Source organism: Pieris brassicae, chromosome 2 (genome assembly GCF_905147105.1).
Source record: "Pieris brassicae chromosome 2, ilPieBrab1.1, whole genome shotgun sequence".
Taxonomy (NCBI): Eukaryota; Metazoa; Arthropoda; class Insecta; order Lepidoptera; family Pieridae; genus Pieris; species Pieris brassicae.
In genome coordinates, this window is record NC_059666.1 from 18,966,857 (window position 1) to 18,993,917 (window position 27,061).

Sequence of the window (27,061 nt, forward strand, 5' to 3'; positions counted from 1 at the left end):
TTAAGAATTGGTACGCTCTTTTGTTAAAGACGAATTGGTTTGGTATTACTTTAGTGGACAGCTCCAGCTTCCACATAGTGTGGTGCGACTCTCATCCCTGGGGTCGAAAGTTGGACTGGATTTTTACGTACAGTAAAAAACGTAAAACGTAAAAAACTTCTCGTACGGTGAAGGAAGACCGATATGAAATCGATAGAGACAAAAAGCTTATATAACCTATTAAAAAAATAATTTTCACGAAACAGAGAAATGTGAGAAAAATAGCTAAGGGTCGTCGCGCGTCTGTGGTATTATGTGTTTTTTAATTAACATTAAACTTACTTTATCTGACACTAATTATCTCTTAAATATATAATAATGAAACGAAATGTATCGAATGTTAATGTACGTAATGGCTTTTATCGGATTTGACTTAAATGGGATTACAAATCTCGTGTTAATATTAAATTGGTTCTGCGTTTTATTATTGATGAACCTCCATTTGTTTTGGTAATTCATAAAAGTTTTTGTAAGCTTTTAGAGATTGTTTACTTCATTTCATTCACTATACAAGTACAACAATGCTTTTGTTTTCTTTTTATAAAGCATCAATCAGTGTCAATATATATTTTTTTTAAGGATGAATATTGTTTCGCATTCCATGATATCAATATTACATAAAAACGAAACGAATAAGTTTCTTTTAAATCTACTTATTATTAACATACTAGTTATTATTATCAATGAAATTTTACGTTCAATTGATAAAAATTTGACAGTTTACTCAAATAGTATATATATCAGGGAAGTGCCGTACCGCTTCTGGCGCTTACATAGTGAGCGAAGAGCTTAAAGCTCATTCTGGCGCTGAGTCTTGTGTACCGAGCACGTCGCTTCATTGAGCTGATCGCTCCACAATTACGACGTAAACTTTTTCGTACATTAGTTATTGGGATGTAATGTGATAGTGATAGTGGTTTGTGGACTATTAGATGTTTTATAACGGATTTATAATTATGGGTGAGTTGCTAAAGCTTTAATTTAAAGGCTCAATCAGAGGATACTTCAAAATGTTGATTTGAATACTGTTAATATATTAACATTAAAGTGCAGAATAAGTAAGCACTGCAAACATTTAATCTGTATCAATTTTATGTTTCGAATTTAATATTACTGTTAATGTCTGTGGTATTATTTTAAAAACATTATTGTTGTGTATTTAGATTTAAACAGCGCATATTTGTATTGAGTTTGGTTTGACTTTACGCTTCATCGGATATATTTTGTATTGCTGAATAACGATTAAAGTAACAACTAACTATGTAGGAGGAGTATTAAAAAACTAAAGGACTTTAAATAAAATGTGTTTTAAAAACCAAAATGTACCTGATGTGACCCATGACCGTGATGCGTAACCGTGTTTAAATAAAGGGAACAATACCGATCATAACGATAATCTTTCCTTTCTAAGCGCCGGCGCATTGCGGAAGTAATGTTACAGTTCCGATGAAAACTCATTTATAGTTCTCCTATACAATTTGAGGGTGTTGAGTTTCTCAAAGGTTTTACTGTTTAAGTGCTTGCAACTAAAATATTACTGACGGACATCCCCTGGTGTTTTTAAACGCTCCAACAACTGTGTTTAATAGAAATTAAGAGATCTGTGATTTTTCTCTTAAGAATTATATTTTTTCTATATTCCACTTGAAGAATTAGTACTGTAATGGGACATCCCATCCCATAGGTTTCAGTCAAGATTAAACCACTGCCATTATTAAAATTAGGAAACCTACCTATAACTAATGTTGAGTTTTTGTACGAACTTTTAAAGGAAATGAAAGATCATTTATCAGAATAAAAGACAATTTAGATCCTATACATTATATCCCAAGCATTCTTAGAAGACAATTATCGCAATTGCAGAATTTCCTCCGACAACATGATTTTTTTACCTCAGTTTTTTTTAATATAGACAATAGTTTGGGCAATTTTCTAAATGTTATTTCCATATTTTAAACATTTTTTTCCTATCTACAGCGTAAAATATATTTTATAAAAGAAGCTTTTAGTTGAAACAAATAACTTTAAAGTATATCATCAATCGTTATCATACCAATTTAAACTTTACAAACAAATTGCTGTGAATCTAAAACATCTGTTTAGTGAATTCTTTATTTTTGCAATTGAACATATTCCGAAGGTTTTAAAGTGGTGTACAATGAAGCTAACCAAACAAAGACAGTTCTATGATACTGGAATATCGCCAAAAGCTTTAGGGAAAAGCTGATTTTCAGAGAGCAACGTTTACAAAGAATTTTTTTCATAACCCCTTATTACTATTTTGCAACATTAATGGAAATTAGTAACTTTTAGAGCGTTGCTGGTAAAATAGAGAAGAGTGTCTCTGTGTAAATGGTGTTTATTTTTTCACGAGTATTAATAATATACATTATTCCTTTTTAGGTTTAGTATTAGTATGGTAGTAGTAGCGATTGACTAAATAATCCATGACATACACATATATTTGTTGTGTATAATGTTTATTTTAATGCATTCAATTGAATTATGAAATATACACACGGAAAACATATGTTGCATGTCGTATATATTGTATAAGTTTATATAATACTCGAATATCATTAATTTGCCTAACCGTAAAAAATAGTAAAGAAATATTATATTCTTATAAAAATGTGTCGTCAGTTCTTGAGATGTTCCGATTTATTGAATAAGAACTCAAAAGTGAATAGTCAATACACATTAAATGGACCGTTAAGACAACTCAGTTAACATTTATCATTTTAAAGAGCTTAATATCTTTTAAAATGCAACGGGTTATTGAGTGTAATCGTAGTCTTTATTTATGTTTTGTGACTTATATTGAAAAACTTAGTGGGTTATACGTACACAATGCTATATATTATATACCTACTCCTTGTATAGGAGTTCTAAGTCCTCTAACACAAGTGCATTTATTACTTAAAATTTGCCCATATATTCTTCACAGTTTTAGTATTTGATATGGTAAAAAGAACTATATCTAAAACTAGAAATGGATTTTTAACAAATTCAAATTCAAAATCATTTATTCATAGGTAACACAATGTACACTTATGAATGCCACAAAAAGAAATGTATATGAAATGCTTCTAATTTTACATTTACTGCCAGTTCTCAAATCAAGAGAAGAGAAGAACTGGCAATAAACTCTCCGCCACTCTTTTGAAACGCCAAGTTTTCTGTTTTACGCAACGTTTGTAATTAATAATAATAAAATAAATTATCAACACGAGGCATGGTGAAATAGGAGCACGCACGTACTTTCTCGTGGGAATAACACGTAAATACGTAGATAGTCAAAATAACTATCATCACCACATACACGAACTCAAGTACGACCAGTTACAGTAGGTAACGATAACGTTATAAGACAAATCCGTGTTGGCCTAGTGGCTTCAACGGTTTCTTCGCTCGAACGGTGAAGGAAAACATCGTGGGGAAACCGACTTGCCGTAGACCCAAAATGTCGACGGCTTGTGTCAGGCACAGGAGGCTAATCACCTACTTGCGTTAAAGATTAACAAATGATAATGAAACAGATACAGAAATCAGAGACCCAGACCTAAAGAGGTTGTAGCATATAATTTTATAACATTAACAATGTTATATAATATAATTAACAATTAATAAACGCAAAGGTATATAAATGATCTAATTCATTAAAATGCTGGACAAATGATTTAATTCGCAGTAGTACATTATTGACATCGGCTCAATTGCTTAGGTACATCAATCGAGTCATCATTCTAAGAAAGCGCAAAGTATTAACGCTGATAGAAAAGGTCAACAAACATTCGCACGAAATGCTTATTAATCAACTAGCTCAAAGCAAATGATAGTACTTCATTCAGCGGTTCGGGATATAATTTTTATTAGTTTACCATAGAAAACCAAACTGACATTCACCGCCAATATAAACGATATAAATCAACCACAAAAGCATCTGCGTTATTAGTTAATAATTATGTAGTAAAACTGGTTCGTTTAATTAATTAATTCGATTTAAGGTTTCAGGAATTAGCACCCTCATCAAAACATATTAAGAGAAAGATGTATTTAAAAGTATTAATGTGCATATTATTCGGTACGCATCATTAAATCCGTATATGGTTAAGTCAACTAGATGATCATTAATATAGCTACAGCTATTCATATTTAATAAGCTCACCATTACTAAGAACTAGCTAATAAAAGAGATTTGTGACCCGGAGAAACGCAATAACTGAACAGCGTCCGAACAACGTTCTCAAACGGCCAATTGATTAAACGAAGCAATTAAGCAATCAGCCATCAATGTGGCAATGTCGCAAATGAGCGTCTCATACCCTTGTTAACTTTGTTGTTTCCGACCCCCGGGAATTTCTTTGATAGCGATTTATATACTACCATTAAGGCTGAACTCGTGAGTGATTGTTGAGGTCCTGCGAGAGTCGTCTTGGTTAATCCAAAAGAACTTCTGAACTTTTAAAGTAATCGATTAAGTTTCATCGAATTTTGCTGTATGATATTATCTTTATATAAATACCATGCCCACATGTTAGGAGAATCTCAGAAGATAGTGTGAGATCATGATAAGATATATAAGTGACTGAGATCGTGAATAAAACATACAATATATTATGTTCTCATCTAGTAAATATACTATTATATTTTATTATTCTTCTGAGATAGTGCACGTTAACACAAGAACAGTGAATAGAGACTGTAAGTTGTGTTATTGGACACTTTCTTATGTTAAAAAATCCTTTTTAGAAAATTAGGTAAGACTTAAATTACTAATTAGTCTTAAGTTACTCTAAATGGTAATGTTCCATGATGTCTCAGTGAAGACACATGTAAAAAAAATCTTCTGAGATTTAAGAAATTTATCACCGAGTCCATGAAAATATATATACAATAATTCACTACAAATACATTGGATTTATCTTTTTAGTTGATAATACCTATCCTCTCAAATCAATCTCCACCCACAAATGCGGAAACTGTAAGACAGGAATTACGGATGGGTCGTTAGGTCAAATTAACGTGTGTTTACCGCAAACAGAGCTAAATACAGCCTTACTCAAGCTCAAGGCTTCCTACTAATCTGTAAGTGGTCTTTATAAATTTGAACCAGCCTCGGTCAGAGCAAATTACTGGGTAAACCGGTATACGTCATAGGATGTTGTGACTAATTAACCAGATATCCATCATTATTTTGAAATAAATGGCTCATTATTTCAGTTCTTAAACGAACATCTTATGCTAAACGTAACACTAATACTCAAACATAAGTTTAAGGGTTAAATTTTATAACAAATTACTATTATTATTCAACACGTTCGAACAAAAACATTTTACAAAGGCTAACTATGATAACGTGTGTGACACGCGGCCGATCAAAGTGATCGAGCGGGTCCGTCAACAATGCAACTTTATCGTTTTCGTTCGACGCCAGAGCCCGCTATTGCCGGGTATAGTTTAATTGACTCCGCGGAAAATGGATGACACGTAAAGCAAAAGCATAGTGCATTCGTTTTTAAATAATACCATACATTTTGTGCTTTAAAAGCAGTCGTTAATTTGCGTTGCGTGCGATGTTTTTGTAGTCATTGTCAAACCCTTCACCCACATGTCTCGATTTTTTGTCACTTAATTACTGAATGACTTGCAAGTTAACGATTATAACATTGTTATATTAGTTACACTTAACTCGTTCTCATATCACGCTATGATGCTGTAGTCGAAAAATGTATGTTACAGGTCATGTTATGTTTTAAATTAATAACTATTTTCGTTTAAGATATAGTTTTTATTAAAATATTATGTTTCCGATATGTACGGATATAGTCATTAGCCCTAAGCTTTTCCTTTAGTCTTTCTTTCAATAAATGTAACGGTCATTCGAATTCTTAAAGGGGAAATGCAACAAAGTATTTGAGGCATGAAGCAAGCTGGATTTCACAAGCTTTTTGTGATTCTTAAATGTTCTTATCACTTAACCCGCAGCGTAATTAAGGAAGCTCAACGGTCTTTCGTAAGAACGGTTAACCAAAGAAGGGGTTCACAAACAGGCCCTGTCCACATGTCATCAGCCCATTAAAGCTCACCCTAACAAAAAAATAATTACTTTACCAGTCTTAAAAGCGGCCAGACTTAAATCGTTTCGGACATAAGCTAATGTAATTAGAAATTGAGTTTCATTCATCTGTTTAAATTGTCTTATTGATCGCTTATATTGGGTAAAATCAGTCTATTTATCTTAAAATGTGACAAGGCATAGTGTCTACAATACTTATAGAAACGCCATTTTAACTTGGTCTGTGATATGCAAAACACATTTAGAGGACAATCAGTCCCATTTACTATATGATGGCTAGATAATAAGGCAAGGAACAGACATATGTTTTATTATTGAATATTTCCCGCACAAGCAAGTTTTGTGTAGATAATTATAAAATCCTACTAGTGGACAAGGTATATAATTGGGCGATATATGTTCTATATAACCAGGTTTTCTACAGAACCTACGTAAGTCAAAATGAATTCAGTTTTCTGAAATGCCGCCAAAGCTAATAATTAATGGAAGCCATATCAGTTAAGTTTAACTTTACCAACCCTTTCGTTTTATGTAACGTTAACTGGGGCAGAGTTACATCATTATCAAAAGATATCTTGGATACGCTACTTGGAATTTCATTAGGCTAGATGAACTGTCTTTTATTTTACTTAGAAATTCTTATTTTTATGCAATTTGTACTTTCTTAGGAACTTTTTGTGAAACTGTCGCGTCGTTTCGCGTTCGGCAAACATGACCACAGATTGAAAATTTTCAAATATAGTGTTACAAAATCATTGCTACACTGTACAACAGGTTTTGCTCTGGTAAAATGTATTTTTCTATTTATCTGTGTTAAATCCTATTTATTTTCTTTATCGTCATAACAACCGGACCCCTTTCGAACAATTCTTTAACATCAGAAAATAATATTAATAAAATGTTTGTATTTATATAAATTATTTTAATTAATTATTCGTAGTTATAGTCGTTAAACAAAATACTTATATCCTGTCCAGTATTTATCTTTGGAAACAAATAGTTCTTAATTGTGGAAATAGTTACACTCGATTTAAGGCGACATTATTGAATCAACATCGGTTCGTTCATACTGGAATAGCTCTTGAGAAGTGTAAATAAATAGGGAGATGATGTTTTATTGTGTTTATTTACTCTCTATGTTCAAACGACTTCCAGTGCCGACTCTTCACCCATTGTTACTTGGATAACTATTCGACTTTATGAAGCACTGCATGATTTTTTGTTAAGAGTTTCATACTTTACTTGAATATATCATAATTAGTATCGTCGTACATATGGAGATATAATTACATCTTTAGGTAGATTATAATCATAATCATGTGGCGCTAGAACCCTATATGGGACTCAGAGTGCATCTATTTCTTTGATAATTTTTATATTTATAGATAAGTAGGTAGACTTGTGTGCCAGGCACATGACGTTGATTTTTGGGTTTATACTAGGCTATTTTCCTCCCGATGATTGTCTTTTGTTTAGGAGCAAGTGTAAGTGTTGTGAGCGCAGATGGTAACATTTCAATAAATGTCAAAGGCCAATGCCCATAGTTATGATTACACACGACCAGGGTTTCTGCTGTAATGCTTCTCGGCTTTTAGGATTATACCAAATGTCGTATATTACCGTAAGGTATTTAATAATTATATAAACGAATGACCCTTGCTTCCCTTTGGATCTCTGTTTTACTTATTAAATTAAAATGTAAGTTAACGTAACGACTGAGCTTAGTACAGATTTTTTATGATGGTAAATTTTTATATAGCAGAAGAATACTATTGTAACAAAGAATGCAATGCCTTAACGAGCGATTTTTCGAATCCTATTGTAGGAAAATTGTTTAATTTATTTTTATAGTATTAGTCCCCATCTCTATCGGTGAGTAGCCTGAGATACTTTAAAAATAAATTATCTAAGTTCTTCTTCATTAGTAGTCGAACGGTGGCTCTATTATAATTTGGTAAGTTCTGTAGACAACTAAGAGTGAGTATAAGCACTCCCTTGGGTTACACAATTTAATCTAAGCGACTGGATCTAGTAAACTTTGTCCTCAGTTTGTTTCGTTTGTAGTATAGAAAACTGTAAATCAAATTCTAGAAGTCCCCAAGTAGGTGTACATTAACGTAATAGCTAAAACTTTTAATTAATTATTTTTAAAGTTCTGTTGGAATTGAGAGTGGACGAATGAGGACAACGGGGACAAATAACAAAGGAAATTTATGTCAAATTAAAATAAGACACTGTAAAATTTTAAAAGCCAAAACTCTTAGCGAATACACTTTCGTACAGTTTTGGAATTAGAAAATGTAATAGGCCCGTATATTATGTTAAATATAAAATAAACGTAGATTAGGTTCCTGTAGAAGTAGTTAAATTAGTTATTGATTGAGCTTTATTAGACCTGTGAGTTTGCGAAACCTTCTAAAGTTGTAGTGAGTGGACGCTCGATGTGGCAGAATTTTCCTGTTCCGATATTGCGAAAGTTCAATGATATTATTGATTTCAATTACTTAATGAATTTTCAGTTAATATTAATCATACAAAATTTAATCAGTCTTAGACAGTCTTTTAACCGAAGAACTCTTCTCTCTCTGTGTTTACGCTGAGATAAGAGACAGATAGTACTTGATAAACGGTGCATTTACACATATATTTGTTTATAAATAAGAACTTATATATTTATTTTCTTTAAAAAAAAACTAAAAAGCAGTATTCATTATTTAACAATTGTATATGAGGTAAGAATTCAATATACCAATTCGTATTAATAAAAAATAAAGATAAAAAAACAGTGCAAGAGTTTTAGTTTTTTAAATATGGTTATGGTTCCTCTGTTTCTGGTGTTTTGCCCTAGACGTAGAGAACTAACCACTGAGCAAGACTTCTTTGAGTTTAACGGATTTTATTATTCGAGGAAGTAGGAATCAAAGGGTTAATAAGTACTTTGTGAGTAAACATTGGTTAGTCAATGAAAATGGGGGAACTAAAAATACAACGAGAGATGCTTTCTCTTATAATAATATTTGTCCTAGCATTGGATATGTCCTGGATTTCCGATGAGGTTAGATAAATATAATTTTATAAAGTAATGAAATTGTTTTTTCACTCACTTAGTTTATTTACTGGGGTAGCATAATATAATAGAATGCGCGATTATTTATTGTTCGGAAAAAATAATAATAATTAAGTAATTGTGTCTCTAAATAAAACAACTAAGTTAAATCACAGTAAATGTATAATTTTGAGAGCATTATTCATCTGGAGATTAAACACAAGACTCTCAATCCTATGGTCATGAGTTCAAAAGCTGACTGCACCATTTTATTTTTCCGTATATACATTAACTGGCTCGTGTGGTCTACGTATTCATTGAACAATAAAATCACAAACAAATCGTGTATTTATTTAAGAATAAAATCATACACTATCAGTAAACAAATATGTATTTAAGATTTGGTAAGCCAATGTTTTATTGTGTTATAATATATAATATAATAATTGTACAAAGTAACGTAAGAGAAAAACTATATATGAATTGTTAAGTTATGTGTTATAAAACATTGGCTGACCAAATCTTAAATACATATTTGTTTATTGATTGTGTATGATTTTATTCTTAAATAAATACACGATTTGTTTGTCAAACGAAATGCGTATTTATTTATCGTTGATTATACAAACGGATAATCCATGCCTACCTTTGCTTGGTTTATATTTACGACTTACCAAAACGAATTATTTTTATTAATTAATTATATAAAAGGTCAGCTCTAAAATGCTTGAAGCACCTCACTTTATATTACGATAAACAACCGCAGAAAGGGAATGCTAGTTTTTAAACATTTATACGAAAAACTGAAATATTTATTTCTATTTTCTCGATTAACACCTAATGTAGTAAAAGAAAATATCGTGAAGCATCTGACATCGCAGACCATGATATTGGCTATGTGTCTAAGACTGGACCTAGTACCTACTAGTACCACCACCTACATAAACAATTATCCAATCAAATAAAAATCAACATATTAATAAACTATAATAACTTATTTATTATAGTTTATTAATATGCATCTTTTAAATTATTACATTAAATATTAAAGGTGAATTCTTATGGAACGAATAACGATAAATAAAAATTTGAAATGAATTTAAAAAGTACTTCCAATACTTCTTTGCTTTTTAAATTATTTTTTTTGTCAAGGGTCGAATTATTAACTAATTAAACGTAATTTATCATATTTAGCCTATTGAAATAATGACGCCATATGGTGTTTATAGAAACCTGTATTAGAAATACTATTGATTGGTAGTATTACTGATATTCAGTTGGATTTGGAAATTTTCCTAAATGTAATAAGGTTCAAAACCTTAGTTACCTTATACACTGTTAACGTATACATTGTGATAAAAATGCATTTTTCGAGTCTATAAAGCCTGTGGTATGAGATATCGCGAATGAAACTAATCTCACTCTCACGTGTCACTCATCAATCACACAGCGTTGATAATTAAAATTTACACATAATAATGGTTATAAAAGCTTATTTGGCGAAACTCCCGGCGGATGGTGTGAAATTAATGAAACGGGTGCGGTAATGGTGACCCGCAGTCTATAGGATTTGTAGTTGCGAAAAACTACAATATTTTCGGTATTTCTTTTGGCGATATTTTAACTTCATAGTTCATATTATTTTTAAATCACACGTCATTTAAATTTGGTTTCAAATTATTTACCTACTTGTTACAATGTATGGGTTGGATTGACTAAATTATACACGGAATTAATGCATTTACAATTTTAAAGTACACAATGTGTTTAAAGAGCAAGCCGTCAGCCTTTTGCTATATTTATAATTAATATGCGGCAAAAGTGCGTTAGAACATCTTAGACCTTTTTGAAAGACTGTAATTGTATTACAAAATCAAATAATACTTAGTACTAAAGTTGCAGTTGAATTGCAATTACGAGAGCGTTTGGCACAGGTGATATTGCTCTTTATAACTGCTTGCTTATAAGCTGTGGTGTGTATGCTTCTGTAAATTAGGGAAATGAAGTCTGGTTGCGAATAACGAATAAAATAATGATTATTGATATTTGGCACGCATTAAAAATGCAATATTAATTTTTGTATCGAAAGCTAAAACAAATTAAAAATTAAATGTATTAATAATAATACAACAACGTAGCTTTTTAACGGCGGGCATTACGTATTTTCTGTTTCTACGAAGCTTTTTCAATTTTGATTACAGTAATGTAATAATGACAATAATATTATTTTGACTAATAAACTAGTCTAAACAATCCTTAAAGAATAAATAAAAAATAAATCAATGGCGATACAACCTTTTTTTAGGGCTTGGTCTCAGATTTCTGTAGCTGTTTCATGATCATTTGTTAAACTAATAGGCCAGTTGGTGATCAGACTTCTGTGCCTGACGCACGCCGTAAACTTTTTGGGTTTAAGGCAAGACAATTTCCTCACGATGTTTTCCTTCACCGTTCGAGCATGTTAAATGGGCACATAGAAAGAAAATCCATTGGTACACAGCCGGGGATCGAACCTACGACCTCAGGAATGAGAGACGCACGCTGAAGCCACTAGGCGAATACTGCTCAAAAACACTGCCCTTTAAGAATAAACCGACCAATTATCTGAAGGCCAGCAACGAACAAGCTTTCTGAAAGTATGAGTGTCCATGGGAAGGGTATCACTTAACATCAGGTGAGCCGTTTACTCCATGTTCTATAAAATTAAATAAATAATAAATCATTTTTGTTGTAAATAGTGAAATGAACTTTACATTACATACCCCAATCAAATGCTGAAACAATCTACGTCCATGGATTCGCAGCTGCAAATTGTCCGTTGGAGCTTTATAAAAACCAACTTGTGCAGGAGTCATAAATAATTTAATATAAATGAAGCATTTGCCTAGAGGGGCAGATATCTTGATAAGGCGCAGTACCGCCAGCTATACGTTCTAAATAGCTAAGGTAAATGTTCGGAGATGAAACTTTTCTTGTCAAAAAGCGATTTATATTCTCGACACCAAAAATGCGCTCAAATATTCTCTTAATAATATTGATTTCAAAATCCATCATAACTTTACAGTCTGACAAGTGACTATCATGTATATGTTTCCTTATTTGTTTGATGTTATTTAATTAAATTATTCAATAATCACAAACAAATTTAAAATTATAACCAAATTTTTATTATAGTTTATTGTTGTGTGTGGTTCAGCTGTCTCATCAGTATCACATACTTCCCTATCAAGAAACAAAGTTTCACGAAAAAGTTAAACAAATCTGAGGCCCTGATTTAAAAAACTGGTTGTAACGCCTTTGTTTTTTTGTCAAAACTATTTCCTTAGTACCCGACACATGGCGATGGCGAAATCGATCTTTTTATTAGGAAGCCATCCATAGACTATGTCCCATAAACGAGTCTTATAGATGGTGTTACAATGATGAAAAATTCCTCTGATCATGTCGGAAGTCCTGTGTTTAGTTTACTGACCGCAAACACCCGCCATGCTGTATTTATTTATTTTTGTACACGTATTACGCTTATAGACCACCCGAAACGGTTGAACCAATTATATTCTGTACCAAGTGCTGATGGGTCACGGGACAGTATATCATTACTATTTTAGCAAGGATTCTGTACCTATTTACCAAAGTGATGAATTGGTCGGGACTCAAACGCAGGTCGAGTATTTTCCGTAAATTATTTTAAATAATGTTGTTTAAAAACCAGCTTATTAATCTCACTTATTTAAAAAAAAGTGCATGCGTACAAAGTACGTCAGAAGTGAAACTCCTTTTTAAATTAATAATTACTAAGGTAAAAGCCCCAATAGATGATGTACCAGTACATGATCACTCCATGTTTTTGTATATCGATATTCACACTGTATACGTGCTAATGATAATATAAATAAATAAGAAATCTTTTCTTAACGTTTACTGCACAAGACGTTATGCAACAGAATTGCCATCTAAAGTTGTAATATGTAACTACTAAACGCATACATCAACCAATAGCGTGTATTTTTCACGATCTCCCTTTCTCTATAAAGAAGTAGAAACTCCCTAAAGAAGTTTCACTTCAAAAAACATTTTCACTTTGTTAAATACCTTTACTCTTTATGAAATCCTTAAAAATATAATTAGGTTTGTGTAATTGTACGTATAGATCTATCTTTTGCAAATAGTTTTGTCTCAAGGCATAAATGAAGTTTATTTATAATATGACTGTTTAATACACGTGTATAATTTATTTTCAAATGAACGAAACTTTACTTAGAACTTTACTTCTTATACACGACATTCGCGGCCTTATCAAATTTATTCCCGGCAAAAACTGTAAGAAAAAAAACTAAATAAGAAATACTATTAGGTACCTAGACATAAATAATGTATAGAACAAAGCAGCAATAACATATGCAGACAATCGAAAAAGGACACATATATCACGATAAATTTAGTTGGTTAAGTTAGTACGAAAGTTAGGGATACGATTTGCAGTATGTATAGCAGAGATTTAAAGGAAGATAGGGAAGGAGCTAAGCGGATAGGGACAGGAAGTGAATTTCATAGCTTCAATGCGGAGGCACTAAAAGATTCTCAAAGAAAGGAAGAATTATGTGATAGGATTTCAAGGATATGATTTTCAGAAGAGCGTAGGCTATAGCTATTATATATATATAGCTCCCAAGAATATAAACTCGTTCTTTTTTAAAGGAGTTTTAGGATGGAATATAAGGGTTGGAGGAGCAGCCAAGCTGCTTAAGGAACGCAGAGATGTGTTCGTACTTTCTTATTTATAATTGATATACAACGAAATGATACGTATATATCTTCATCATTAATTATACGGAAGAAGGGATATATTTTAGGGCAACTTTTCTTTATTCCGGACGTTTTTAGTTCACAAAAAATGCATTGACGAATGTAAGGAGCTGAAGCCTTGTGGCCGATCGTCATTTGTCAAACGACAGATCGTCCAACGACTTAAGGTTGGCTTCACACTAACATGAGTAGCATTTGTAATAAAAACATATATTAGTTATAGACTTGTTAAGGCCAAGACTTTTAAAGGAGGTAATAAATATAACCTATCAATTTATTCCTAAAGAAACTATGTAAAGAACAATTTCAATACAATTATTTCGTGCCGTGTAAAACAATTGGAAATTATTACTTTTCATGTAAAAATAAAATATTCTACTTCGCATGTTTACACAAATGTCCCAATTCTGCTTGCGTGTTCTTGTTTCGATCACGTTAATACATTACGTCATTGCCGACATAATGGCAAATCGTTTAATGCGCCCATAAAATTGTTGCTAAAGCATCTGCTCCACGTTCGCAGTGTGCACGCGCCTTAACAGCTCCCTCGACGTAAAGCACTTGATTAATGTTCGTAAAACCCCAATTAAAGGCACTCCCTAACGTTTAAACTTCACCCGTATAGAACTAACAGCTGTTTTGTAAGAATAGCCAGTACTGCGGTGGTGCAGTTTGTAACTAAAACATACTGCCACGTCATACAGTTTAGACATTATCGAATGCTAATTGAGATTAATTACATCATTATTACTCTGTGGAATGCTTATATGTATTTTAAACTAATATAGATGCTTCTGTTAGTCATTTGTTTTTGTAGGCTCGTTCGTTTCCACGGAAGGGATGGATACACGTTCTTTCGGATCCAATTGATTGTTATAGTATGCAAGCCTATTCATTTTAACATAAAACAAGTTCCTTTTATAAATCTACATCTGGTAACATTATTAAAAATATTGCTATTGTATTGTTTGACATTTTCACAGGCCTCAGATTTCTGTATCTGTTTCATGATCGTTTGTTAATCTAATCGGCAAGTAGGTGATCGGTCTTCTGTACCTGACGCACGCCGTCGACTTTTTTGGGTATAAGACAAGCTGGTTTCCTCACGATGTTTTCCTTCACCGTTCCAGCGAATGTTAAATGCGCACACAGGAAGTCCATTGTTACACAGCCGTCGATCAAACCTACGACCTCAGCCATGAGAGTCGCACGCTGACGCTACTAGGCCAACACTCCTCATTTAATTAAAAGAGCATATAATAAAATATCCGTCCGATTGCGTGGTAGATACGATTCTCAAAGGAGTTTCAGAGGTTCTTGTTGGCCAAAATTAAGTTGGGCAATGTTCGACCAAGTTTCCGTGTTAAGAAATCAGTGTTACGGGAGTTTGCTTGTCTGGGTCCTTTAATATCTTTGTGCCGGTAAAATATTTTTGTAGGAAGTAATTTTCTTATGGAAATCGAAAGCTTCCTAGTTTTTTAATAATGCCTAGATGCCGACTTTGTTAAAAAGTCGGGAAGTAGTAAGTTTTTCTTTTATTCAAATTCAAAATCAAAATAATTTATCGTCAAAGAAAGAAATGTATATAAAATGCTTCTAATTTACATTTACTGCCAGTTCTCAAATCAGGGGCGTAGAACGGAAGAGAAGAACTATCAATAAAATCTCCGCCACTCTTTTTCATCGCCAAGTCTTTGTCTATACCCTTACAAGCATTTAAGATTTAAGTAGATTTGTAGTCGCGGACTCGTGAATAATCAGTAATAAAAATAGAGTGGAATCAGATAACTTGTAGCATTATAAATAAAAATAAAAACACAATATTAAGTGACTACAAATAATATCGTTTTTGTTTTAATTTCTTTAATGAATGTCCATAGATTATAATATTAAACATTCCTTCCAGGCCATGAAATTATGCAAGAAAAGATTTCTTTTGTTTTATATATATACTAACATTCTGGCAACTAACTTTAAAAACGATTAAGCCTAAGTAACCTTCACTTTATAATAGACTTCGACACTAATATTATCTCTCTGCATATGTTTCGAATCCATTGTTCAGTCAGGTACTGTGTCAGTTGTCCTTCATAACATTTTCATTTTGCTTCCATATTATGCTTTCAAAGAGAGGTTACTAAGGTAAATACGTATACATACCGAGCATTGTACTTCAATTTCTATAAGCCTTTTAGCGTAAATTTTAATTAGTCCTTTCTTTATAAAGAATAAAAGAACCTTTTTTTTCATATTTTTCGTAAAACATTTCAACAACTTTTCTCAACGTGATTATAAGTTATTATTAATAATAACTTATTTCTCCATATGTTTAATAAGAGATAGTAACACTTCGGGCTTAGTTGCTATGTCAGTATTGGTTAATAAACAAAAGGAACAATAAACAAAAACTCCTATAGTGGGCCATGGATAGCATGACAACGTTTTAAGATGTGAGTGTTATTTGTGATCGACACATTTAGGATATCATTTATACTATGTCTAACACGATGCTTCAAGGATGCTACCCTTTTCCGAAAGATGGGATCAAAACAATTTGGGTCTCAGCAAACAAACCTGACACACTGCAGAATCTTAACATGCACAATAGAAACTTGTACGTGTTGTTAAACTGAATACAGCCCAATGTAAGCCTTCTGTGCAAAACGGGCATACACTGATCTAGTAAAATGTTTATAATTAATTTGATATGTAGATAAGTTAGGTGTTCCTTGTTCGCTACAATAAATAACATCAATTTTAAGTCATCATTATTTCATACAGGCTCATCGATTATTAGATTACTGATATTATGTAACAGATCTAATGTAGTATTGTCTTTTGTTAACATAGCTTCTACACATTAAGAAAAACACTTTTTGAACAGATTGAAGCTATGTATTATTATAAAAACTTATAATTATTTACATAATTTTGTATTTTAAATTTTTTTCCCGACGTTTCGCGCGCTTTTCAGCGTGCGTGGTCACGGTTATTATTTTATTTTGGTTATTATAAGTTTTTAATAATAATACATAGCTTCAATCCGTTCGAAAAGTGCTTTTTCTTAAGATGTAATGTATCTAATGGGTATGTATGGGTCTCAACATCCCACTGAGACAAGCTGTGGATGACTGACTGAGCTGAGTGTTGTAAACGACCATCAGTAATGAATACTATCATGATGCATAACATCTAGTATGATAGCTCAAACTTACTCCTGAAAAAAAAAATACTAAATTACCTTTTAGGTAGTCACTTTTACCTTTTGTTAACTAAAATATTTTAATTAAAAGAAAACTCAGTAGCGGAAATGTACTTAAATTTATTTATATTTCAATGCATATTCGAAAAATGCGATTTTCTATAACGCGAGAGAACTTCGTTAACTTTCCTGCCGCCTTTTATCCTCGTTGTAGTTTATTTATTATTCGTATTGTTTAAAAAATTTACAAGTTCTTTTGTGAGTAGAAAATTTATTCTTGAAAATGTTTAGTCTAGTTTAGCAAGTTAAAAATTGCTAATTAAAAAGTAAGCATAAAACATCGTTCAGTTCCAAATGTTTAAATAAATTTATATAAAGGGTCAATTTCATAAAATGTTTGGCACCAAAGCAGGCACAGGTCATTAAAAGTAGGAAAATGTCATTGACTATAGAATATCCGGTCTGGTCTAAATAGTATATACCCACAATTGGAAGTTACAGAGTAACGGCTTAGATACATGACTAAACTCTAGCATTTTCGCATTTGTTAGTGTATAGTTGTAAGTTTCAACATCTTGATTTAAAATGTTCAAACACAACTTATGTGATTGAATAAAGAAATGTATCATGTATGAAACTTTATAAAACTAAACTAAAGCACAAGGTGTTTCAGTAGATACTGATCGAGTATTCAAAGGTGTCAACAATGTTACATGTGTGATATTATGCATAAATTTCATAAAGTAGGTTACAGTACGCGTACGTAAATTCGACGCATTTAGCAATCAGTTCAATAAAACCTTTGACAAGTATATAATTATCATGATTCAAAGGAACCTATTACTCATATAGTAAACACTGAAATGGGAATATTGCGTATGCAATTAATTATGAACCTGGCTGGGGCTTACATTCCTTTTTTGTGAAGTGCTCTTTTGTACCACATACAAGTATTATTTTCTTTTGTTTCAGGTCACCATCTGAGATGAGATCCCACTTAGCTTGTAGCTTCAGCCGATAGTGGACAGATAAGATGGCGATATCACGGCTTTGCTCACGTTTAGTGCTCCTTGTCTTCTTATTATTATGTAAAGGTATGTTGATTAAATTTTGTTTCATCGGAAAACCTTTGAACCTTATTCTTTGACAAAATTTTCAGCTATTAAATATATATTAATAAGATTTAGATGACATAAAACTAATACGGAATGTAAATCTACTTAGTACTACGGATAGTCTTCTTTGGTATATTTATAAAAGAAATAATTGATAAAATATGAATGACAAAATAATTTTCAACTAACAGACTAAAGGTATATAAAACAAAACACACCCGGAATTTTAAGAACTTTTCAGTTCAAACTAAGGCAATATATACTCATACCTATTATATCCTTCGTTATTTCTTTACATAGCTATTGTAGTAAAATATGATATACTCTTAATCTAGATCGTAACACAGGTTGCCAAATGGCCAGTAGCTCGCCTGTTGACCTAGATACTATCACCATTAGATCGTGATGAAGCTTAGTTTAACGGTTGAACCCTTAGCGCTTCTGACCTGCCTATACTATGTTAGCAAGTTTCTAATTTATGCAAGTTATGCTATCGTGTATTATCGACCTAAGACTTGCAGGGATTTGCACATTATGCAGAAATTTTGCATGAAACTTTTTAATTACAGTATCTCGTATGTCATCTTTTAAATAATAACATAGATGCTGTATAACTGGTTGAATAAACTCATTGAATTCACAATAGGATCGTACCTAATGAATTACAACTTCGAATATTTAAAATACCAAGTGCCTTTGGTAAAGAGTGTTACAGGTTATAAAAGAAATATTATAAAACTCAAGGAACTGCAGCGTGAATTCTCAATTCTAATTAAACTTCGGAAAAATCCGTGTCCAACACTGCAATGTTTTTCATAATCGGTAAGTTGAAATGGCGCCGCGCGAAAAGACGCTTAAAACTTTCGCTTTTTAATGAAGCATCACGCGATATTTTTTATGTTCTTCTTGAATAAAATATATTCGTCGCTTTTTATTGAAATTACCCTCCCCGTGGATGGAAGAAAAGAATTAAAATCGCATTAGGAAATCCCGTTTCCGCCTAACTTTTCCACTGTCTGCGCGGAGTACCCGTGTATCGGAATAAATGGCTCAAACTCACTTTATTTATATAGTCTCACTGAATATTTATTCGCTTTTTTGTCTTGCTCTCCTTTCCCAACAAAGTATACCGATTTAAGTTTCGAATGTTTTATATTAAATGCAAATTAATCTGTTAAATACTTTACTAAACGTTTCCGTATTCGTCCAACTTACGGTGTGTATTTATCGTTCGAAGGTATCTAATTAATATTGTGTAGATCTTGAATTATTCAATGTGCCTATTTGATAAAATCTAACAAAGATAATTGAGTTTCTGATTATCGTTTAACAGAAACCGATCTTGCTCTATATAATAATTATTTTAAGTTCCATTACAATGTACACAGATGATTTACTAAAGATAAAGTATTACAAAAGCAAAATATTTAAAAAAAAACCTAAAAAAGATGTAAATCTTTGCAAACTTATTTTATTAAAGTACCTTATCCCTCTACCTAATCCTCCAATACTGTAAGGCATAAAGCTGCCTTTTTCTGCGTCTGTTGGATCTTTATTTATACCCAAGAAGAAATCTTTCTCTAATCATTGAATCCAATAACTACACGGGAACCGCGCGCGTTATCAATAACGTTAGAGGCATTTTCTAGTAGGTATTAAAATTTTTTTACATATTTCAAAGTACTAGAGTAAAAACTTAATCAGAAAAATGTTTTGAAAAATTAAACCTGAACTAATTAGATACCTGCTCCGTGTTTTAAGAAACATTCTTGTGAAGACTTTATATAAGTTTGTGTAATTATTAATCGTTCCTAAAAACCCTATGGAACAGGTATTTCATCCAAAAATGAATGCAAGACCTACGGGCATGTTATTTGCTTTACCAACTAACAAAGGCGATATTATTGACAGCCTTAAATATCTTGGTATGGATCAAATATTTCGATGAAAATTCTTTGTAGTCATCGTTCGAAGTTTGGGCTCACAAAGCATTCTATTAAGAAAGCCTCTAAATTTTCGGCTGTCTATAAATATAAAGAATATTATTATTGCTCTTGTTAAATTCTTTGCATGTAGGAGATTTTTGATTGCTTGGGTTCTTCCTGTAGCTGTTATAAAAAAACTACGCTACAACCCTTGATCCCAGCGTCATATTCATGTATCTGTTTCGTAATAATTTTTATTTTTTTAATTAGTCCTTTCTGTGTGTGTGTCTATGGCATGCCGATTTCCTCACGGTGTTTTCCTATATTGTACGAGCGATAGTTAAATGTGCACATAGGAAGAAGAAACAATTAGTGTATAGGCGGGGTTCGAACCTGGGACAGTAGGCATGAAAGTCGCACACTGCTCAACTGTTATAAAACCTGGGCTTATGAGCTTTTAATTTTTTACTGAAAACTGTAAGTCAGATTAGAAGACGTTTAGTTTTTTTTTGGATTACAATTCAAAACCTAGGGGTGTAAGGGATTTAAAATAATTAAAAAAAAGTATGTTAAATATCATTAGACAGTTCTTCTTAAGGAAAAAATACATTCATTTTTCGCCTTTCGACCGTTCTTGTTTGAGCCATAAAAAAATTATAAGACAGTATATTGAAGATGTAATTAAAATTAAACACATAATCAGCTAAAGCTCTTTAGTCGTATGTGAAATATTTAGGTCTTAGCTTTGGTTTCCATCATACAGAGAGCAATGTCTACTATGTGGCTAAGCGCTCAATACTAAAATGAAATAGTAAAATGATTTCATCATTTTTATAAGTATATAAGATAAGTTATTCAATAGCCCTCATAAAAAACTAAAAAACGTAATAAAACACAAACTACAAATCTGAGCTCCTCCCATCAGTTTATTTAAAAGTATAATTATGTTAAAGGTGATTAGTAGATGAAAAACTTTAAACGGGAGACACACCCATAGAATAATATAATCGCGAAATTGGTTCAAATAGAGACTACACACGCTAACGGCTCGTTTATTTACATACACGATGCTGCTATAGAATATATAGGATAAGCGTTGAAGCCTATTAATCCTTGACAGCCTTGCATCTCAATTAAGCGTAGGTACATATACAAAACATAATTATTCCTATTTGGCTATAATACACATGTTCGTCATAAATTTAATTAGAATAAATCTATTATCAATTAATATATTTTAATAATAATACAGTGGCTGCAGATTGAGTTCAGATAAGAACTGTAAGTGATCAGCCATCAGGTTTCCTTACGATGTTTGGCTTATCGGTAGGAGCGATAGCGAGTAGTTTTATTTGCGTAATCCAATTGGTGCACAGCCATGATTCGAACGCACAAACTCAAGGTTGAAGTAGCTCGCTTAAGGCACTAGGCCAACACTGATTTTTAATGTGTTCTTGTCCATCGTATTAATTAATAATCATGCAATAATGAAGCTCCTCAAATAAAAAAAACTCATTAAATGCATAAAATATAAAACGTATCTTACTTTTAATTACAAAATGAGTCTTACACGTGTAGGAGTTTATTTTCTGTTTCTGACCGCTTGGACGCCTAATTAGAAAAATTTTTAAAGCATCCATTGCTCGTTTTTTTTGAAATTAGAGAATAACATTTCTTTCTTGGTCTTTTCTATTAATTTGGCTGCAATTAAAATTTTAATCTGAATTTTATTTTGTTCAAAATGAGTATAAATAAAAGTTGTGACGCGTCAACTAGGCGAATAATTATTAATTTACATATAGTTCATAAGTGGGCGTACACAAGAATAGCTGAGCATTTAAATTAAACTGTTAAAAAAGTTTTAATGAAGTTGATCATTATAAAACATATGGAACTGTTGAAAATGTTCGTAGAAAGATTCGGCCAAATGATAGGACAAGAAAGTATGTAGCGCCAATGATTTATTTATTATATCAATTTCGAATATTGAAATGATTAAGAATATACTGCTTAGGAATTTCCAACATATTATAGAATTAATAATTTCCGACTTAAACGCTCAAACGCAAAGTAAATATTTCAATCCTACAATTCTGACCCAGCGCTTGTTCTACTAAGTTATTGTTTAAGTTCGCACAACTTCTATACACCTATACAAACTTTACTCTTCCCACTACTTAGATGTGCTTATTATGTCTATTTAGCATTCCATTTCAAAGAATACTGAGGTTAAAACATTTTTTATTTCATATGAAGCAATCCTTCACATTTCACTAACAAATGGCAACATACTATAGCTCTTACTTAATTGAGGTTTCATTTATAATTTATAGTATAAAACGTAGAAGTATTTATGTTTTTAATAAAAAATTCGTAGCCCGTCTATCTATGTCTATTTTATTGATCATATAAGACTAGTAGATAATCTGTATTTCCTTAAAATAGATAATAGTGTTATTGGACATTTCCTTATGTTAAATATCCTTATTAGTAGGCTAGACTTAATTACTTATTAGTTTTAAGTTAATCTAGTTCGTAAAAACACGTATGTGTACACGCGTTACACTTCTTTAGCGAAACAAGGCAAAAAACTTAAAAAAAATGATATCTTTCGACTAGACTTAAATTACTTATTAGTTTTAAGTTTGTCTAGTTCATAAAAACACGTGTGTGTACACGCGTTACACTTCTTTAGCGAAACAAGACCAAAACCTTTTTAAAAATGATATCTTTCGACCTACTCTACGTTTGTAGAAAAAACGACACTACCAATATAAAAAAGGTATTTAATACATTGAAAGTTTTTGTGTACCGTGATTATTTTAAACTCAATGTTGTTTATAAAAGTTTAAGAATATTGTATATCTTATAGAGCAGTACTTTCCACATTACTTATGCATAGAGTAGCGATTGAGTTGAGCGTCATCGGTATTCAAACCGACGTTACCCGGTTTAACCGCAACCTTCCCGGGTCCCTGATTATCTACAAACAAAGAATAACTAAAAATACACAGTCATTCCCTTGAATATTTTGAAGTGTAAAATTGTATTCCGGCTGTCCACTTACATTTTAAAACTTGAGATGTCAAACTTAGAGCATAGGCGCTACGTTTTGAAGCGATGCGAATATTTTCAGTTCAATGCTTGAAAACCCTTCGTGGAGGGTTTTGGCGTACTTTGACTTTTTCTCGTTTAATAGAAATGTTTTTTTTTTAATCAATATTATATAAAATTATTAAGAGTTAATGAGTTAATTTAATAAAGAACACCGACCCAGCTCTCTGTAGTTAAACAAGGCATGTATGTATTTCACATATTCCGGGCCGTAAACATATCGAAATTAATAAGATACTATTTTTAACTAGATAAAATATATTTACCTTCATAAACTGCTGCTCCATACAATAACGGCTTTAATTTTGAGTCCCTGTCGCATATCTCGGTAATATAATTTATGAAATATGACATAATAACGTCTTTAATAAAAGCCACAGTGTCGTTTGGGAGGATAAAACTCTTGACATTATTGTTATTGGCTTATATTTTGATAAGGGAATTAAGAAAGCTCTACTTCGGCAACAGCAATAATTTACCTTAGAAATAATATACAAGTTAATTTATACCGAAAAAAATTCACATAAATAATAAAAAAAACACATGGACCTACTGATACTATGGTAGGTAAAATTACGTAGAGTATCGACTGATGTTTGTATGATGGTTTACATATGTAATGGGAAACATAATAAATATAAATGGACATAAACCACTATATATCTAATAAATAGATTGTATTTTGGATAAATCAGACCTACCTGACGTTCAGATTTATAAAAAAATACTTACCTAATAATAATTTGATTTGTTGAGTAGAGTGCGCTCTGAAAGGGAAACAATTTCCGTCTTATGAATAAAATTTTAAGGTAATGTAAATTTCTATGCCAAGACCTACCACGGTAATGATGTCATGTGGGAAGAAATTTTATTCAGTCCAGAAGATTGAATCTAAAAAGCTACCTTATTAGAAAATTCATTACGTAGCATCTATACAGGAAAGATACAATATATATGGCTACAACCCTGTATGGTAGCTGTATATATCTTTTGAAGGTTTCGGAAGTATGATGTGAGATGTAACATGAGATAACATATTTTTTTACTATGTGAGCTATAAAGTGATAGTGATATGAAGATGAAACAAATCAAAGAGAAAATAATCTTCAATTAGTATTTAAACAATATAATTTAGTTAGTTGTATATTTACTTTAATTTATAAGGTAACAAACTTATTGGTAACCCATCCACATGATTGATACCATCATAAGCTGAAACCTAGGTCTCAACAACTGGTTACATCTACTCATAAGTCATTACTGATTTGTATGTACGTTAATTGGTATTTTTGAAATCAAAAATTATAATAGGAGGCAAACGGGCAGGAGGCTTAATTGACAATAAATTCCACCCATGGACTCTCACATAGCCAGACGGCTCGGAAATGTGTTGCGTTCCCTTTCAAGAAACAAATAAATAAATAAATATTTCTATTAATTAAGCATATCAAGTCTTTATTAAAGTTTATATAAAAATATGGAAACAATATTGACGCTTCACATTTCATTTACTCGTTTTCATGTTATGAAATCCTGGGTGACATAAAACCCAAAATACGTAGCAGATATTAAGTAAACTTTAGCTGTAGCCCAACTATCACACAAGACTTTTGTAATATAACTTTATCCAAACTTGTATAGTGACTCACGACGGAAAGGAAAGCGTGATATGAGAGTGTACATTTTCATTTGTATTTTACGTGAGTTCTAAATATGATAGTTAGAACATAAACCAAATAATTGTAACCTTAACATTCGCGACCAACCGCTAACTATGACTCCTGTATGTCAAAAACCTACTGGGTGTCAAAGTTTGGGAATAAGACTCACTTTGAATGGTTACTTTATAAATTGTCTTTGGTACTCAATACTAACGGTTTTTTTCAGCAACAGATCTTTTCAGCATCAATCCGTATTATCTATGGATTTAGTGGAACTAGAGTAAAAAAAAACTGAACAATCAATAAGGGTTACAGTACGTTTACGGTAGTAATTTTCCTTCCTGTTACACGGTGCAGATACATATTATGTAGAGCCTTCGGATAAAGAAGCAAAGCTAAATAGGTGGAACTATAGAATCATAAAAAATATATAAAATTTGACTATTTAAGCACAACATAATACGTAACTCGACATGGACGCCGTAAAGGAGTGGGCCCCTCCGCTCATTCAGCGAAAGCTTATTGTTGAGATTAAATTAAAGCCTCCTATTGAAATTCCTTCACACATTCTAAGGGTTGTTCAACAAAAACCAGAAATGTTATTTTAGGGTTACTTCAATTAAAGTTTTAAGAATATTTGCACACACACCTGGGTTAAGTGATTTCATTGTCTCTACTGGATTTTTGCGTTTCAATGTTGTAATTAAATACATTATAATTAGTACCGCCAAAATTTGGTTTATATCTGTTGAAACAAGCGGCGAAAAAAGAGGATTGACATTTGCTTAGGTGTTTTAAGACCTAAATATAAACATAGAATTAACTTCTTATTTTTTGGTAATAATGTTAAAGAAGAGGTGTTGAATTTTGATGGATTTCCAAACAATTTATAACTTAATTTTCAAGGTACTAAATATTTCTTATATTCTGTAAATATTTGTTGTTTAAGTTAAATAATTTCAAAATAGAAATTCAACAGCCTTAACCTTAGCCTAACCTTTGACTTGACTTTGTGATTTATATTCTGTAGACTAATTTGATTCCTTCGAAGTAAGATAAATAATAGTCGTACTAGCCTTTGAATACTTTATTGTTTGTAAATAAAACTTCAAAGTGAGGTATAGAAAAAGGTTGACATTAGTGAAAGATTGACTGTTATACCTTCACGTCAGTATATTTATTGAACAGCAAATAAGTTATGCATAACATATAAATTGAGTACGATGAGGCGATATCATAAATATTCAGTTGACGACGGGTAGAACGGTTTACAATCAACTGTTTCTATTATATTGCAATATCAAGTTTAGCGATTGCACGGTAAACTAAAAACGCTTTCAGAAATATCTAGATCGAAACTTATTTCAATTGCATTTTGATTAAATTGATAGGAGGCGTTTCGATCTGATCGCATCAATGAGATTTAACAAATATTGCAGTCGAATTGTCATTTTATGAATTGCACTTTAATATTTCAACGGGTTCATGAAACGAAATTGCTCTTTGAATTCTGATTAACATATTTGAAAATTATCTTGGGACAATAATTCCACAATTATCAAATGCGTTAGTCGAATTGAGAAAGTTTTGTATTAAATTAGAGAAAAGAGAAATCATAGCGTAATATTTGCATGATATTACAGTGTATATGATTAAGTGCTGTTTGCGAGGCAAATAAACTTTGTGTACGGTAAAGTAAGAGTAATGCGGAAGGAAATTGTTTGGACTTAATGATCGCACGCAGATCCCTTGAGTGATATTTTGCTGCAAAAACTGGTACGCTTTGTATTAACGGGGATATTCTAACTCGCAACATATATGCATAGTATTACTGATTAAAATGCGGTATGATTTATATGTTATATTCGGTACTCTTTTATACGAAAATCCATACATAAATATTAAGTTTTCTATTCAGGAGTTACTATACGAGTTTAAGGTATGTGTATATAAAAAGAGACTAGGGAAACGTAGTAACTTCGATCTAAGAATATACATTTCTAAGGCTTTGTTTCTTAACTAGGTTAACCTGAGGAATTATCTTGATAGCATATAGCTATAGAATAATAATATT

At 31.8% G+C, this 27,061-nt stretch overlaps 1 protein-coding gene across 1 annotated transcript in view; it reads left to right on the plus strand.

Annotated features, from left to right (window-relative positions):
* Positions 1–860: 860 nt before the first annotated feature.
* Positions 861–27,061, plus strand: part of LOC123720183 — a 69,964-nt gene continuing 43,763 nt past the window's right edge. Inside the window, exons 1-2 of the mRNA XM_045676712.1 lie at positions 861–999; positions 18,145–18,266. Coding sequence (XP_045532668.1) covers positions 18,206–18,266 — 61 coding nt within the window. The 5' untranslated portion in view covers positions 861–999; positions 18,145–18,205. The remainder of the gene's footprint in view (positions 1,000–18,144; positions 18,267–27,061) is intronic.